We start from the raw sequence: 17,119 nt of genomic DNA, 5'->3' as shown, positions 1-17,119 counted from the left end.
GGGCAGCTTAGAAAACAACAACAATCTGAGCATGACAATCTAAAAGAAGAAATGACCACAAAAGGAAAAGAGGATTTGTAGGGAAGATGCAAACTAGCAAAATCTACTTGTTTATAAATATACAGGGTTCACCAGCTTGGATGGAAACATATGGTTGCACGCCACCCCAATCTTTGTGCGGCAAGAGGTTCCTGGGGCGCCTGCATTTCCTTGGTGTCCTGGAATGAAGGTCATCCCAAGATGGTGGTGTCTTTAGGATATATGGTTTTATTTACACATATGTCCATGAGACCGAAAGGTTCTTGCTTCCTCATTTGGTTTCCAGGAGAGCCCAAACTCAGCTTTGGATCCAACACCAAGCAAGACGTTGCTGTCTCCTCCAGCTTCCAGCATCAGCTCAGCTCTCATGCGCAACTCTGGCTATTGTTCTTCTACCTGGGGTCATGTGGTCGAGTGTGAGAAAAGTGTGGGAAATGCCTAAGCCACCCATTTAGAGAGCCACATTGAGCTCATTCTTTGGGCTTCTGCTGATCAGCTAAAGCCATTGTGCCTTGATAAGGCAACTGGTTTGGCAGGCTTCCTCTTTTACACTCTGCCCTCACAGTACATTTACAAAGAGGTAAAGGACCTCTATCATAGACGGAGAGCTCCTCTTCATAGAACGCCCCATAAGGGAAAGAGTTGGCACCACCCAAAAGACATAAAAGGATCTCACAGATCTCCCTTAAGCGGCAGCTCCGCAGGGTCTCCTTTCTGCCCCTCTTCCAGGGGCTTTTCTTCTGTCACCTTGGGGCTGGCTAAGGAATGTGCTAAGTGGACAGAACGTGCAGCTAACACTTTAGCTCAGAGTTTTCCAAATTTGTCATGCTTTTTTAGACATGCATCATTTTACAACACAGTAATTCGGTTTTATGAACTGGAGGTTATCCCTTTCTAGCCCCGGGATGAAGCATTCACACGACACACTGCAGCCAACAGTTTGGAAAGCTCTGCTTTAGTCTCTCTACAGTGGTCCTCTGTAGGGAAGCAACTACCAAGCCTGCTGGGGAGGAGGCTGAACTGTCTTAAGGAAGTGGAGGTGGCTCAACCTCAGCCAAGGGTCGTTTGCTTCTGGGTTTTTTAGCTCTTACAGGCAAAAGCACAGAGGGTGTTAATAGCTGATGGAAGATGAAGTTCCTGTGGGTTACTTACCTTTAGTTTAATTTCTGCCTTTTGAATGCTGGACTGTGGTTTTCTGAACATCTGGCATGTTCCCTCTCTGTGCGGGAGTTACAAAGTGAGTCTCCCAAACTTTCAACTTATCTGTGCCACCTCCCTTCTCCCTTAAGGGGCAAGATGTCTGGGGAGGAAACTAAGAAAGCTCCAGGACTGTTTCTGTGAAGAGGTGAGACATTTTTCTCCTCAGAACAGACAGGAGGGATATGGGAGTAGCCCTGTAACAGACCCCCCCCCTTTCCCTTCTTCACCTGCTTGGAGGTGCTAGAATTCAGGATCAAAACCTTTCTCTTTAGAGTTGTCTGCTTTGCCATGTGGCCCCTGGAGAGGAGGCAAAGGTCTTCCAGAGGCATTGCCCCTCTGGTGTTATTTATTCATCATTCCCAGGAAACAGATTCACAACATACCACGTTTGGCTTGCCACACCTGGCTTTCCGCTTGTATCTTTGGGGCAGGTATGGCCAAACTTGGCCCTCCTAATGTCTGGGACTACAACTCCCATCATCCCTAGCTAACAGGACCAGTGGTCAGGGATGATAGGAATTGTAGTCCCAAAACATCTGGAGGGCCAAGTTTGGCCATGCCTGTCTTTAGGGTGTGTTGGCCACATGCCTTGTGCTATTTCTGCATTGCAAGTGGCTGGACTAGATGGTCCTTGGGGTCCCCCAACACTACAAGTCTAGATTCTGTTTTACAGGACAAGCACAAAGACCCCAGACTTACTGTTCCAAGGGCAATACTGGCCCTAAGAAGCAGAGCACGTCTTGCTCAGGCTGTAGGGAAGGAAGTATGGCAAATACTCCTCAAAATGCCCCTTTCCCCTCTTACAGACTAAGGGAAAGGTCACCTGCAATCCCTTAGAATTCTAGAATTGTAGAGTTGGAAGGGACCCCAGGGGTTGTCTAGGCAGGAATCTCAGCTGAAGCATCCATGGCTCAGTGGGGAAGCCAGAGGGGGAACCGCTGCTGCTGCTTTCCCACAATCTGTGAGGAAGGAACATGTGACAGATTTTGTTCCAGGTGGAGGTAGAGGCTCCCAACTTTGGGGAATTGATTCTGAAGTTAGCTGATAACCCGCTTTTTACAAAATGCTGCAGTGACATTGCTTCCTACATAAGTGGCATGGTTTGCCAGAGAGCTCCATCCCTCTTTAAAGCAGCCATGGCTCCTTCCCACCTGCCACAGCTGATGGCCTCTGGGTTTAACGCAGTTCCACCAGAGGCAGATTGCATTCACCATGTGAATCTGTCACATGTGGGTGAACAATGCAGCTTGTCACCCCTGCCAGCCTCCCCCCCCCCCCGGTTGAATTTTGCATTTAAATCAAATAGCTATTAGGGACCCTATGGATCGCATGTCTGTGATGGGTGCACGGGGAGGGCTAAACTCTGTGCATGTATATATGCCCACCCCTCCACCTCCACAGCACAGGTGTCCCTTGACGGCAAAGAGAGCTATTACCTCTTGCTCTATGCAATTAATACTGAAATAGCAGCTCTTTTATTTGCTCAGAAAACTGTGTACAAAAGTGCCAGATTAGAAAAGGTAGCAGATATATATGATCTACCTTCATTGCGGTAGTAGATGTCTAGTTACCTGACAGCTAAAATAGAGAGCTCACAAGCAGATACGTTGTCACAGCCCCCCTAAATGGGAGCAGGTGGTTTTTGGCATGCACTGCTCCTAAAGTCAGAAAATTAGGCAAGAGGCAGAATGTGAGAACTGGTGGATAGGAATATTTTCTCCTATCTTCACCATGAATTATTTCAAGGAAGCAGAGCAGAATAAGGGAATTCAAAGAAAGAGAGGGGCAGCAAGAGCAACACACACTCCAGCCCCCCTCCCCCCATGGCACACAGCACTTCAGTCGAGTGTTAGCTGGAATAAATGGACAAGACCAGGCCATTAGAACAATGTTTCCACGTTGCCCATCTCCACGCAGACAGTCTTCAGCTGAGAGTAATATTCTATTGCTGCTTCGCCATTCTCTCGGCCAAACCCTGCAAGAGAGAGGTCCATGGTAAGACTGCAACTCTACGGCTCCCTGTGAGAAGAACTCTGGAAAACTGCATGGCAGGAACTGCACCATGGAATGGAGAACATAGCATCTGATGCCACTATTTGCTCTTAAAAATATGTTTTTCCTTGTGAAGGTTTCAGAAGTAAGCTTGCTGGCAACTTACCTGTGAGAATGCAAAGGACCCAAGGGAAGGGACTTCCTTACTTAAGTGTATGTACAGGTGAACCTAAAAGCTGGAGTTAGCATGTGCATGTCCTTTCTCACAGGGTGAGCACTGCAAACAACAGATGTATGTATCTCCAACTGTTTCAGGCAGGCTGTATGGCCAACACCCAGAACAACCTTAAGCCAGAGGAACTAAATGACATCAGGATTCTTGGCGAGCACCACATCCCTCTGGAAGGCTGCAGCTCTCTTGGTCCACAATCCAAGCTTGGCTAATATTTCCATTCCCTTTTGCCAACTGGTATGTAATATGCTGAGAACCAAAGCCCAGCACTGTTGCCACCAGCTGAGCAGCTCACCTGACATCTTGTATCCTCCGAAGGGCAGCTCCACAGGGCTGATGTTGTAGTTGTTGATGAAGCACATCCCCGCCTGGAGACCAGCCACAACTCGATGAGCCCGTTGGATGTCCCTAGGAAGCAGAAGGATGGGGTGAAGCACCAGTGTGTCTCCCAAGGCCCAGAAATCCTGCAGTGTTCCCTGGCCTTCCTATGGGACAGGCTAGAGAAGGCCAAATGCCACTAGGCACAGCTGTCACTTCGGAGGAATGCTAGCTGATGAGGATAGCACACAATTCCAACTGAGCAGAGGCAGCAAGCATTTGCCATCATGCTCTTGGCTGATGTGCTGCTTCCCAACTTGCATCTTCCACAGATGCCACATTACAGAGCAGGCAGCCCCATTTATTGTCCAGTCTGGCCCGTTTCATTTTCCATCTCCCTTCCTGAAACCTATGCCCTTCCTTGATGGTACCTGGTAAAGACACCTCCTGCCAGGCCAAAACGAGTGTTGTTGGCTCTTTCTAGGACTTCCTCTTCGGTGTCAAAGGGCAGGATGGACATGACAGGTCCAAAAATCTCCTCTTGTACACATGTCATGTTGTCATTACAGTTTCCTGAGAGCAACACAGAAGTGATCAAATAATATTAAATAGGTATGCAACTGTTCTGAATGCACAAGTGAGGAAGAAACAGATTCTCCCACCCAGTTATTCTGCAGTTATGAAACAAATTGGGATTTCAGAACTACCTGCTTGTTGCTTTAGATCTGGACAAAGTATCAGCCTGTAAATCTATGCAAGTTTATTTGAAAATAAATTCCACTTTGTACAACAGGACTTGTTTCTAAGTAAAGTGTGGACAGGAGCTCAGTGCCTGACAACTGAATTATTTACTGCACCCTCAATACTCTAAATATGAAAGCTTCCTGCATAAATAAAACTACTATGTAAGGAGAAGAAATTACTTCTCTGCACAGGAGGTTATTTATAGTACAGAACATTCAAACATGTGGACCTTGAGTACCATCCCAAACGAATCATCTGATCATGTAGTTCAGATCATAGCATTAGGTGCCTGCAGAACAATGAAAGGGGCCACCATCCTTTCTCAACCTCAGGAAAGATTATAAGGAAGCCAATTTCTTCAGCTAAAAATGCCATACAAATCTGTGCACTGTGCTCATCTTCCATGGTACTGACCATTTTAGAGAATCAACCAATAATGGGGTTCATACCTAGCACACAGGGAGACATGTAAAAGCCACCACTCAACTTAGGGTCATCTGGCACATAGGCTTCTCCTCCACACAGCACCACTGCGCCCTGTAAATGCAAAATGTCCAGAGCAAACCATTAGACTCCTTAAAAGGAAACTATGGGAAGCATCCAGTGAAGTTGTTGCGTTAGCCATGGGTTTCCGTTTGTGCAATGGAATTTCCCCTCTCTGTCTCTTTCCCTCTTGCCCCCCTCCTTACACAGCCTCCCCAGATATGCTCCAGAGGGTTGGGCAACTCCCAGAACAGATTTAGGGAGAGGAGAGGGAAGGGAAGGGACAGAAGTTGCTGCAATAACAGAACTACTTTGCTGGACAGTGCCCTCTATTTATAGTCCTTTGACCAGTACATCCTAGTCTCCATACGGTTCTTAAGTCATAACCCTTGCCAGAAGGCAAAGTACAATTGAGGGACAAAGTCCTTAAATGTGAATAGTCAAATGGTCTAGAATTCCTTGGGCTTATGTTGACTCTGGATTTCATAACCTTTAATCTTGCAGGGAGAATGTACTCCAACAGATCTGAAGTGACCTGCTAGATCCATAAGCAGAGAACTGACAGCATGGCCACCCCTGCAAAAGAGCCCTATTTATTTGCTTGACATGAATGGCTGAATCTGCTGTTGCTACTTATGGGGAGGCACAACACTGACAGCACATCCCACGAAGTCAACTTTCCTGTAAGTTATCAGGAACTGTTCAGATGTAGTCCCTCAGAACCTAGCAAAAGAGGGGAACACAACTTCATATATATCAAAATTCCATGTACGCCTTGCCAGGCACAGCCTTTGTGGTGAGCACAGAATATGGTGTCTGTATGATGTTCTCGGGGTGAAGAGAAGCTATCTGATATACTTCATGACTCTCACCTGATCCTTTGCTTGTTTAACAAAGCTCAACACCTTCTCCAGGTGGGAGTGGTTGATAAGTGCTCCCATCCGTGTGTCTTCCAGCAGGGGGTCGCCAATTTTGATATTCTGTGTCTGTTTCATGACTTCCTTGGTGAAGGAATTCAGTATCTCGCTTTGCACAAACACCCGAGTGCCATTGCAACAAACCTGAGGCACAGAGAGAGATCTAAGAAAGTAACAACCAACCAACCAACCAACCACACCTTGCTTGCTGGCTCTGGTAGCCACAATGAGCCACCTGCTCACTGTATCTTTGGCACTGATTTTAAATCTCCTGGGAATGGAGAAAATCAGACTCTTCCACACAGTACAAGAGTGTGAGCTGTAGTGCCACTTTTTGCATAGCAAACAAATGTTAGAATATAAGAATAGCACTGAAGTGTCTTCTTATGTGTCCTCTGAATATTGAGAATCTAGCCCACCAGAAAAACTGGAGCTGCCCTCCCTTGAATGAGATAAGAAAAAAGTTTGTTGGGAAGTAGAGCAGAAAGATTTTCTTAGAACCCTCAGTGCCACCATGTGGGGAAAATATAAAGAGCAGACAAGAGTGAACTACGGCATAAAGCAAAGCAGAAATGGCCTGAGACATTTGGGTGTCTATGGCCCAAAATCCAAATGGAACTCCGTGTCAGTAAAAAATATAATCAAACGTCTTATTCTTGTTAGTGGTATCTTGAAGAAAGTCTGACTTACAGTTACAACATGAGTACTCCTGATGGAGCCTTATGGCTTCAAGTTCAAGAGTGGACTAAATACAACAAGTTGCATCAAAGGGGCAAATGTGAACCTGGCAGGCCCACCAGTAAGAAAGGGACAGGCCTTGCCCTCTTGCCCTAAATAGTTGGGACTTTACAGGCATCTGTTTTCATGTCAAGATCAGATTCTCATTTATCTTAAAAACCAAGGCCTTCCATGCTGCAGTAATTTAGAAATGACAGATTTCTTTTTCAGCTGTAGAAGAATGTTACCACTGAACTTTGGACTTCCCTGACAAGACATAAACAAGCTCCTCAGGAGGTCCACACCTCGCCTTGTGTGAGGAAGTTGGCCATGAGAGCTCCTTTTACAGCATTCTCCAGGACACAGTCAGAGAAGATAATAAGGGGGGATTTGCCCCCCAACTCCAGAGTAACTGGCTTGATCCCTTTGGCTGCCATCTCCATGATCTATTGAAGCAAAGATGGAACAAGGTGTATGAGCAACACAAGCAAGTCTATCACAACTCTGCAAAATCTCTAGACAAGTGAAAAGGGACATCCTCATTTGGGAGTCTGCTGAACAAGCATCTATATCTTTTGCTTATGGAAGATACTTTCTGGTGATAAGTCAGGATTAAATGTCAAGCAATTCTGAGCCTACGGTGATGTTACACTAACACAACTCTGTCTTCCATGCATAAAAGCATTTTGTAACACATGATAGATTTAACCACTCAGGGCTGAAATTTCATCTTGCTTTTCATGTGTCCTTGCCAGACAATTCTCCAGCAACATGGATTGAAAGGCAGGCAGTGAAAGGCTAGCGCTTTCCCCAAAGGATACAACATGGAAAGCTCCGACTGTAAGTACAGTGTTGACATGCTTTATATCTGCGGCTTGCTCAAAACACACTGTCCTCTAGCAATTCAAAAGCCCAAAGGGATTTGACTGAAGCGAATGGCAAAGGCATAAACAGAAACTTCTCCTATCCTGCTCTCTGGGGCCTCTCCAGCTGGCCTTCCCCACTCCAGAGGCATGCCAGGTACTCCAAACTGGCCTTTGCATCGCATGCTTGCGCTCCTGTAGACTTACCACCTGGGAAGCTAGAGGGCTAAACTTTGCAGTTCAATATTGTCAGCTGGCATTGGTGTCCTGTACCTTGATTCCTGTAGGAACGCTCCCGGTGAAAGAGACCTTGGCCACATTCGGGTGCTGGCACAGGAACTGGCCTGTGGCAACTCCACCTTGCACCACATTGAAAAGCCCCTTAGGAACTCCAGCCTCATGGTAGATCTCTGCCAGCATCACGGCGGAGACAGGGGTGAAGGGAGAAGGCTTGAAGACCATGGCGTTACCTAGACAATTCACATGGGCCAAGGGGGAAAGAACAGCTGTGCATTAACTCTATCTGGAGGTGCAAAGGAGAAAGCTGGGGTGGGCAATGGATTTGGCCTCTCTGATCCCAGCTGAATGCCCAGTCCAACCATGATTGTTGAGTAAAGGCTTCTACTAGGGACAGAAGCAAGAAATGGAGCTACCACAATGCTCATCCCGCAAATCCCCATCTTAATTTGGTGTCCTCACAATCCACATTAATGTGTTCTCTCTCCTTCACGGGACGCGGGTGGCGCTGTGGGTTAAACCACAGAGCCTAGGACTTGCCGATCAGAAGGTTGGCGGTTCGAATCACCGCGACGGGGTGAGCTCTTGTTGCTTGGTCCCTGCTTCTGCCAACCTAGCAGTTCGAAAGCACGTCAAAGTGCAAGTAGATAAATTGGAACCGCTCTGGCGGGAAGGTAAACGGTGTTTCCGTGTGCTGCTCTGGTTTGCCAGAAGCGGCTTAGTCATGCTGGCCACATGCCCCGGAAGCTGTACGCTGGCTCCCTCGGCCAATAAAGCGAGATGAGCGCTCCAACCCCAGTGTTGGTCACGACTGGACCTAATGGTCAGGGGTCTCCTTTACCTTTACCTTTACCTCTCTTCTTCATCTGCCATTTATATACTTGACTTTATAATATTGCAGAGTATTGTTCCCTATTCCATGCATGGGCGCCCTACAAAGCCACCCCCTGGTACTAGCTGTTGGGATGACACCCACAATCTCACTCCTCATATAGAGCATCTCTTTTACCACAGGCCAAAGCCGGGGCAGACTTCCAGCAGGCAATCTGGAAAGGGTAGTTCCAGGCTCCTATTCCAACACAGACTCCAAGAGGTTCTCTTCTCGTATAAGCAAAGGATCCGCCGGGAAGCTGGATGTGCTGGCCTGGACAGGAAGGACAAAGCAAGATGAGCAGGAGCAGCACAGCTGGTCAGAGTGGCTTGCAAAGTAAAAACCACAACAAACCAAACATTTTAAAGAGGTAAGAATAAAAAGAGTATAAAACATATGGTATATTTTATATTATAAAAGGTAAAGGTAAAGGTACCCCTGCCCGCACGGGCCAGTCTTGCCAGACTCTAGGGTTGTGCGCTCATCTCACTCTATAGGCCGGGAGCCAGCGCTGTCCGCAGACACTTCCGGGTCACGTGGCCAGCATGACAAGCTGCATCTGGCGAGCCAGCGCAGCACACGGAACGCCGTTTACCTTCCCACTGGTAAGCGGTCCCTATTTATCTACTTGCACCCGGGGGTGCTTTCGAACTGCTAGGTTGGCAGGCGCTGGGACCGAACGACGGGAGCGCACCCCGCCACGGGGATTCGAACCGCCGACCATGCGATCGGCAAGTCCTAGGCGCTGAGGTTTTACCCACAGCGCCACCCGCATCCCACATTTTATATTATAAAAAGGATTGCAAATAAGTCCCCATTCCTTGAGTCCATTTGAATGGCTTTTTGCTTTGGATTCTGAGTGCAACCTTCTTCCTGAGGAAAAAAGATTTCATTTAATTGCTCCAATTTACCACCTGTGTGGTTCAAGGTCACCAGTGACTGCAGATATTGATTTTTAGCCACTGCATGATCTTCCAGCACTATACTCAAATTCCCAAAGGTTTCTTTATACTGGCAGTTTCCTTAACTGTATTTTTGAGGTGAAAGGGTTCTGTTTTGCTTTGTAACCTAATAGTTTTTGCATTTCTTCCCTCATGGTGCTTTCTGTGATATGCTTTCGGCTCTGAATTGGCTACCTGGGCGGGCTGGGTGATACCTGGTTTTCAACACTGTGATCTATCAGCAGCTAAATATTGGGATATGCTGATACATCCACCACCCAAGTCATCTCCCCATTCCACAGAGTGAAACTCCCCACGTGCCCACTGGAACCTAACAAATTCAGCATGGAAACATTCTGTAGGGGCCCTGGTTGGTTGTGGCTGCCTGTGAAGTTTCTTTCTGCAGCTTTAAAAAGAAGAAATAATGCATTTTAAATATTAGACTAGTGATGGGGAACCTCCAGCCTGCTTATTCGGCCTGCTAGGTCTCAGAGGTTGGCTCAGCAGGTTGTTTGGGGCAAAATTTGCCCATCATATGTGATGACAGGTGCAAGAAAGCTCAAGCTGTGGATACAAGGAAGAAGAATTGATAATGCTTTAAGTGCACTCCCAATTTTTCCTTTGCATCAAGAAGTTACTGTTCTTTAAACTTGGCACCTTTTTTGTTGCACCACATTTAAAAAGGGCCAACTTTCTGATGCAAAGGAGGAACTGGTAATCCTGATTCTTTCCTTTGTAGCTGAGCCACCTGATGTCATATTAGTTTCAGCAAGTACACAACACTGCACACACGGAACCATTTTTCATGCCCAGTAGAAGAGCTGGACTCCAGACATCACTGCATAAAGCGGAATACAAGAATTCTGGAAAAAGTAGCAAACCATATTATCTAAACAACAAATGTTTCCTGTCTGAACATTCAGGCTCCTCCCATGACTTGAAGCTGTTACCCACATTTGACTTCTGTACTGTTCCAAGGAGTGTATTAGACGACATGGGAAGAATGAAAAAATACAGAGCTAATGGAACAGAACTAACAAACGGAGTTGCAGACTCTCACCTGCTAGGGAGCCAGCTAAGCCAGCATAATACTGCAGACACTGCCAAGATGTATCAATATCTATTCGGGCTTCAGTTATGGATTTGCCATTATTGATTGTTTCCAAGGTAGCTATTTCTTCCCTTCGCTCCTAGAATCCCAACAGAGACACAGTATGAATCAAACTATGCTAGCAGCAAGTGGAACTGGAATTAAGTGGCTGCCCAGCTTCCTTTATATTCCACCAAAAGAAAGTCTGTGCCAAAAAAGCTAGAACTGCGAAGTGATATACATTTGTGCATATTTCTTTGTGCTCTATAATCAGCTATTTCTAGCCATTCATTTATTAAAATACCACTTTTGAAGCAGAACATGCCAAGGCAATGTGCACTATAATAACTGAAGACAATTCACTAAAACACTACATTTATAAACATTTATATCTGCTGTGTCTAAGGAACAAAAAAAAGGTACCGTATTTTTCACCCTATAGGACACACTTTCCCCCCTCCAAAAATGAAGGGGAAATGTGTGTGGTCCTATGGGGCGAATGCAGGCTTCAGGAAGCTATCCGCAAGCCTTGGGAGCCCGGCGCGACTTCTCTCGGGCTCCCAGGGCTTGTGGATGGCAGCCTGCGGGCTTTTCAGGGAGGTGGGGGAATTCCCCCACCTCCCAGAAAAGCCAGGAGAAGCCGCGCGCTCTTTAAAGGGGTTGCGCGGCTTCTGCAGGCTTTTGCGAGGGAATCCCTCCACCTCCCAGAAAAGCCAGGAGAAGCCATGCAGCCCTTTTAAAGAGCGCACGGCTTCTGCCGGTTTTGCGGGTGCCCTGCAGAGGCTTTGCGCGCAGCTGTCCCCAAGCTAGAAGAGCGAGACGGAGCCCTCCGTCTCGCTGTTCTGGCTTGGGAACAGCCTTCCTTTGCGCGCAGCCATCCCCAAGCTAGAAGAGCCAATAGAAGCCGCGCAGCCCCTTTAAAGAGTGTGCGGCTTCTGCGGGAGGTGGGGAATACTCCCAGAGTTTGTTGGGGCTGGTGGGGGAAGGCTTGCGGATAGCAGCCTGTTCTGGGGGCTGGGGTCGGGGGAAGCTCGGGCTTCCCTCGCCCCAGCCCCGCGCCTGGGGGGGGGGGGAATAAATTTTTTCCTTTATTCCCCCCCCCCAAAACACTAGGTGCGTCCTATGGGCCGGTGCGTCCTATAGGGCGAAAAATACGGTACAACAGGAAGGCCTCTATGAACAGATACATTTTTAGTAGCTGGTAAAATAGCAGTACTTTTGGCCCCTGCTGGATGCTCAGGGTGTGTGTGTGGGGGGGGGGGCATTCCACAAGGTGAGCAGCACTATGGAGGAAACATGCAACTCCAAGTAGCTGTAAGGTGTGTGTCGGCAGGACGTGGCAGGACCAAGAGGGCTTTTCTCTTGAACTGCTCTTATTTACTACCAGCAACCTCCTGCAATGAGCCTTTAAGCAACATGAAAAATAAAAACAAACATTAAAACATATCAAAATACCACTAAAGTACAAATAATTCAGAATAATGCAGTCAGCCAACAAGAATAAAAACCACCTTAACTCTTTTTGGTGAATTAAGCAATGGCTACATGGCAGAGGCATAACGGCAGCTATGCTCCAAGGGCCTCCAAGCACATGTCATATAAAGCAGCTCTGAGCAGTATGATAAGGTTGGGAAGGCAAGGACACCCCAAGGCTTTCAGTCTGAGCAAAGGAGACTTTTACTTACCTAGAGCTGTTAATAGGTTAGTGATTGACACAGCACTGCAAACCAGAGTCCACAAATCTGGCTTCGAGGGGCAAATGCACTTCCCTCTCTAGCAACCTCTCCTTCTATTGACACCTTGCACAAAATCTCCTCTCATTCTTCAAGTATTGCACAGAACTCAGGAGAAGAGAGAGGCCAGCAGCAACCACAAACTAGAGTTATTAAGCCAAGTCAAAATTGGTGGGCAATGGCTGAAAAGGTATCCCCTTGGAAAGCAGCCAACGCTGCCTGAGAGGAGGCTGGGCTGGCTCATGTGATTTTTAACACATACCCGGATTATCCTGGCAGCCTCCAGCAGGACAGTGCTCCGTTCCATGCCTGACTTCTGACTCCATATTTTAAAGGCAGCCTGTGCATTTTGCACAGCCAGATCTACTTCCTTCTCTCCAGAGAAGAGAAATTTGCCAATAACTCGCCCTGAAGGGAAAATAATAACAACAATAATAATTCAGGTTTCTAAAGCACAACTTGTTAGCATACCTCTGTCACAAAAAGCTTTTACAGAAGCAGGTCTTGCATTTTGATTTTATGTTACTATTCCAGATTTATCTGAATGGCCATATTCCTTAATTTTGAAAAGCCACAATCCAGAAAGAGGATTATTATTTATTACATTTGTATACTGCCCTTCATCCACAGATCTCAGGAAGGTACACAACATAAAAATATACTTAGACCAATGCACACTTAAAAACAAGCACCCAAGATAGTCCACATTCAGCAACAAGAAAAGCAGAATTCTGCACAATCATACTGATTAAGCAAGTTTAATTTGTAAATTGTTTGCTTTGCATAATGTATCCTGTTTCCACCAGTCATTAGGAAGGTTAAAAGTGGAGGCAAAACTGGTTTCTCCTACATTTCCTCCCATGCTTTTACAGTTCTACGATGAGTTGACTGAAAATCTTTTGAGATGTCAATAGCTATTACTTACATGCTTAAATCATATGTAACTGTAAGATCCAGAAACTTGGTAAAGAAAGTATTTTTCAGAGTTCTTGGAAAGCTGCCTTTTCTGCACTTGCAACGGATTGGGCTTTCAGACTCCTCTTCCTCAGGCTGGTTCAGGCTGCGTGGTCAGGGTGGTTCTCACAGCTGTTTCTTCTTCTTCTTCTTCTTCTTCTTCTTCTTCTTCTTCTTCTTCACATTTGTGCCACTGTCCATTTCAACTAGCTTCCCGCCACTCTCAGCAAGCTCTGATTCTATCGTCTCTTTCTTCTTCTTCCTTGATTTCTGCTTGTAGCTCTGAAGAGTCTGAGGTAGATGAGACTGCTGCTCCGTGTTCCCCAACACTCTCCATGACCTTCTTTGTCTGGCTCCACTGGGACGACTTCTTTTACGCTTTCCTTTCCAGCAACCCACATAGTTATACTTCCAGGCCTGGGGATTTTTCTCATGGGGCTTGCTGTGAGTGTCCAATAAGACTCGCCTTGACCATCATCGTCTTCTGGGCAGCTTTCGGGACAAGCACCCACTTGTGAGCGTAGGTGTCTTTTCCATTATCACATGCTTGATTTTTGGCATAACTCCATGACTGCAAGTACTGCAGTTGTCATCAAGGTACTGGCTGTCCAAATGGCCTCTCCTTTTGTGCTGATAACAACTTTCTTATGGACTTTGAGGCTGTCTTCATACCACAGCAGGCCAGGTCACATGCTCTTTTCACCATAACAAACAGCGTTCACTGCATTGTCCTTCATAACCAGTCGCTTGTAGGATGTCTTTTTTTTTTTAATATAATTTTTATTAGCAGGCCAATCAAATCACATTATTTCCAAATCACATTAGTTCCAAATTATACAGCCAGATTTTTAAATTTTTGTTGGGGGTACTCATACTTCAAGCTCCAAACAGGGGTCCAAGCATCACTTATATTGCTGCTTTAATTAGACAGTTCTATCCAGTTCTGTCCAGATAGTCTCTTTATTACTTTCCTCATCTTCTTGTTTTTATCATATATTCCTTTTTTTGCGATCTCTGATAATCTTCACAAGCTGGTTGAAAACAAACATCCTCTGTGTGGGTTTTACACTCTCCAAAAATCATATCACATAAGGACAGACGCCATTTCCACACCTCCGTAAAAAACTTTTCCCTCAGTCTGTCTGTTGATTTTCCCAGGCTTGTCAAGCATATCTCAGAGGGCTCTGCCAGGTCTAGATCACATTCCGATCACCATTCACACTCCGATGACCCTGGTCCTCCTCCCCCCGTCCTTCTTAGGCAAGCCTGTCTTGGCAAGACGCCATTTAAAACTGTGTCATAAAACTTTCCTCCGTTCTCCGATGTTTACCAATCCTCTCTTTGATCAATAATTCACTCCACACAGTTCTTGAATTCCTGCTTGTGATTAATAAATTGCAACGATTCTTCTCTCTGGGGTGGAGGGTTATTAATACTCACATAGGGCAAAAAAAAGAAAAGTTTTTTCCTCCACCCCCTTTCCGTTTCACTCCAAACATACCAGTCTCTTAATGGTGATTCATCACTTGATTTATTTGTCCCGCCTGTCGCTCCGCTCACAGAGATCCATTAATCAGCAGTCTTTACTCCCGATCTTCGCTTGATGTATGTGCTTTAGTTTCTTTCCAATTATATATTTCCAATTATATATTTTGAGCTAAAGCGAACCAGTGCGCTGATTGGAGACAGCGTCAGGAAGAGCCGACTAAACCCGAGGGCTTGTGCCAAGTGTCCGCACCCCCTTCCTTCGAATCTGGGGGTGAATTATGGACACCGCTGGCAAGGCAGTCCCCCCCATCTCCTTGGGGGGCCTGGGAAGGCTGCATACTTCCCATAGCAGCCTCTTAACTACCTCGTGTGGGTCAGAGAGATGTTATTGTCGGCCATCTTCCAATGTGCCACCTGGTGGCCCCCGTCGCTTGTAGGATGTCAGCAGCTTCTCCAAGGGGAAGATCACCCTCCTGAGAGAAGTCTCATACTTGCTGTTGTCATATTGCCACTAGGCATCCAGCACTGTCCTTCTCTCCCATGACCCCAGATCACACTTGCCAAAGCTCCTGCTTCTGACCTGCCACTCTCGGCAACGAGCCCAGGTGCACACATAGCATCCAGATGCAGGTCCTGGCTGCACAGCTCGCCCAGAAAGTACCCAATCTTCTTTCTGTTCATATTCATATGCATGTGGCTTGCTCAATGCACACAATCAGACCCCCAGGCACTTTGGGGTCCAGCATGCCACTGTGCAGTCTTCTCAACATGGAGGATACAGCAGACCCAGACCACCACTTCATAGAAGAAGGGCTGGGAGGCTTGTTCTAACTGATGAAGCCCATCCTTACACACTCGCCAATCACTCTCCTTAAGAGACTGCAACCAGAAGGAAGGAGTGTGTAGCATGCTGTCCTCACTTTCAGCTTGTCAAAGTTCTTGAGATGTAAAGGCCATTGTGATATGTCCAATTGAGCCTCTCTGGATTCAGGCTTGACAAGGAATTCTTCTGAATATTGTACATCAGCAACTATTTATTGGGCAGGGTTTCTATTCTTTCTTTTTCCTATGCTTCTTAAGAGACAGAGTGTGGTTCATCTATTATCTTCTGCATAGGACTGCAGGCTGTGTGCTGAACAGGAAAAGCTATTTATTCTGCAACATGGCCTACCAAGAGGAAAAGCTTGAAGCGTCCCATCACAACCATGCCTGCACCAGGCAATTCATGGCCCTTGGCCTAATTTCATGAAAGTGGCGAGGGGGAAAACCGGAAGAAAAGGGCAGGCAGAAAATCACTTACAGCTCTGTCCCTGCCCACCTTTAGCAGGGTAATTAGCCATAAGAACACAAACTGATGTTCAAGACTAAAGTATTATAAATTTGGTTCTTTGGTGTCAATGAACAAGATAATAATTAAAAAGAAAATAAGCTTATATAAGCAATATTCTATGTCAATTAAATTGGGTGGGAAATGGTCTGACTTCTCAGACATGTTGGAAACTCAGCAACCTCTATCCCATTTGATGGCATTGCAATGGCATCAGGACACTTTGGTTTATGATGGAAAATGCATTACCACAGATTTTTTTAAATTGCCTTTTCTCCCCAAATAGTTTTATTGAATAATATAACAAGCCAAGTTCAATATTTGCTTGTTGTTGATTTGCTAACTGTAGCAAGAAAGTGATTTGCCAAATATTTGACACTGCACATCTCTGAAGAAATTGCTCCAAAAGGTTTGTATTGAAAACAGGACCTGACATTATATTGTGTAGACAGACATATAAAGAGACATACATAGCCATACGCAGGGAACTGAATAAATGGTGTTTATTTATTGATTATTAGAGAGGGGGGAATCCATGCTTGAGGGAGAATGATACAGTAAAGTATCAATGATTTTTGGTAAATGACAGACTCTCTAACTTATCATAGAATCATAGAGTTGGAAAGGATTCTGAGATTCATGTAGTCCAACCCCCTACAATGCAGGAATCTCTGCTTAAAGCATCCCTGACAGATGGCCACTCAACCTCTGCTTAAAAACCTCCAAGGAAGGAGAGTCTACCACCTCCACTGCCAAACAGGTTACTGTCAAAAAGTTTTCCCAGATGTTTATTTGGAATCTCCCTTCTGGTAACATTGGTTCAAGTCCTACCCTTCAAAGCAGGAGAAAACAAGCTTGCTTCATCTTCCATATGGCAGCTCTTAAGATATTTGAAAAGGGTAATCCTATTTCTTCTCAGTCTCCTCTTTTCCAGGCTCCCTCAACTGATCCTCATAAGGGTCCTCATAATGAT

General features: G+C 46.0%; 1 protein-coding gene across 5 annotated transcripts in view; it reads right to left on the bottom strand.

Annotated features, from left to right (window-relative positions):
- Positions 1-2,686: 2,686 nt before the first annotated feature.
- The window catches only part of ALDH9A1 (aldehyde dehydrogenase 9 family member A1), a 26,326-nt gene continuing 11,893 nt past the window's right edge, over positions 2,687-17,119 (bottom strand). For 4 of the 5 annotated variants that reach the window (XM_079981529.1, XM_079981531.1, XM_079981528.1 and 1 more), the window contains exons 3-12: positions 12,640-12,785; positions 10,615-10,744; positions 8,752-8,886; positions 7,779-7,975; positions 6,948-7,088; positions 5,881-6,069; positions 4,975-5,062; positions 4,213-4,354; positions 3,759-3,871; positions 2,687-3,214 (exon numbers count right to left, since the gene is read on the bottom strand). In XM_079981529.1, the coding sequence (XP_079837655.1) occupies positions 3,120-3,214; positions 3,759-3,871; positions 4,213-4,354; positions 4,975-5,062; positions 5,881-6,069; positions 6,948-7,088; positions 7,779-7,975; positions 8,752-8,886; positions 10,615-10,744; positions 12,640-12,785 (1,376 nt within the window). In that variant the 3' untranslated portion in view covers positions 2,687-3,119. Of the gene's footprint in view, positions 3,215-3,758; positions 3,872-4,212; positions 4,355-4,974; positions 5,063-5,880; positions 6,070-6,947; positions 7,089-7,778; positions 7,976-8,751; positions 8,887-10,614; positions 10,745-12,639; positions 12,786-13,302; positions 13,419-17,119 lie in introns of those variants that run through there. The other variant, XM_079981532.1, reaches the window with a different exon arrangement.

Source organism: Podarcis cretensis, assembly GCF_951804945.1.
Source record: "Podarcis cretensis genome assembly, chromosome: 6".
NCBI classification, from domain to species: domain Eukaryota; kingdom Metazoa; phylum Chordata; class Lepidosauria; order Squamata; family Lacertidae; genus Podarcis; species Podarcis cretensis.
Note: the sequence above shows the minus strand (reverse complement) of the source record. Positions and strands in the feature narration are given on the sequence as shown.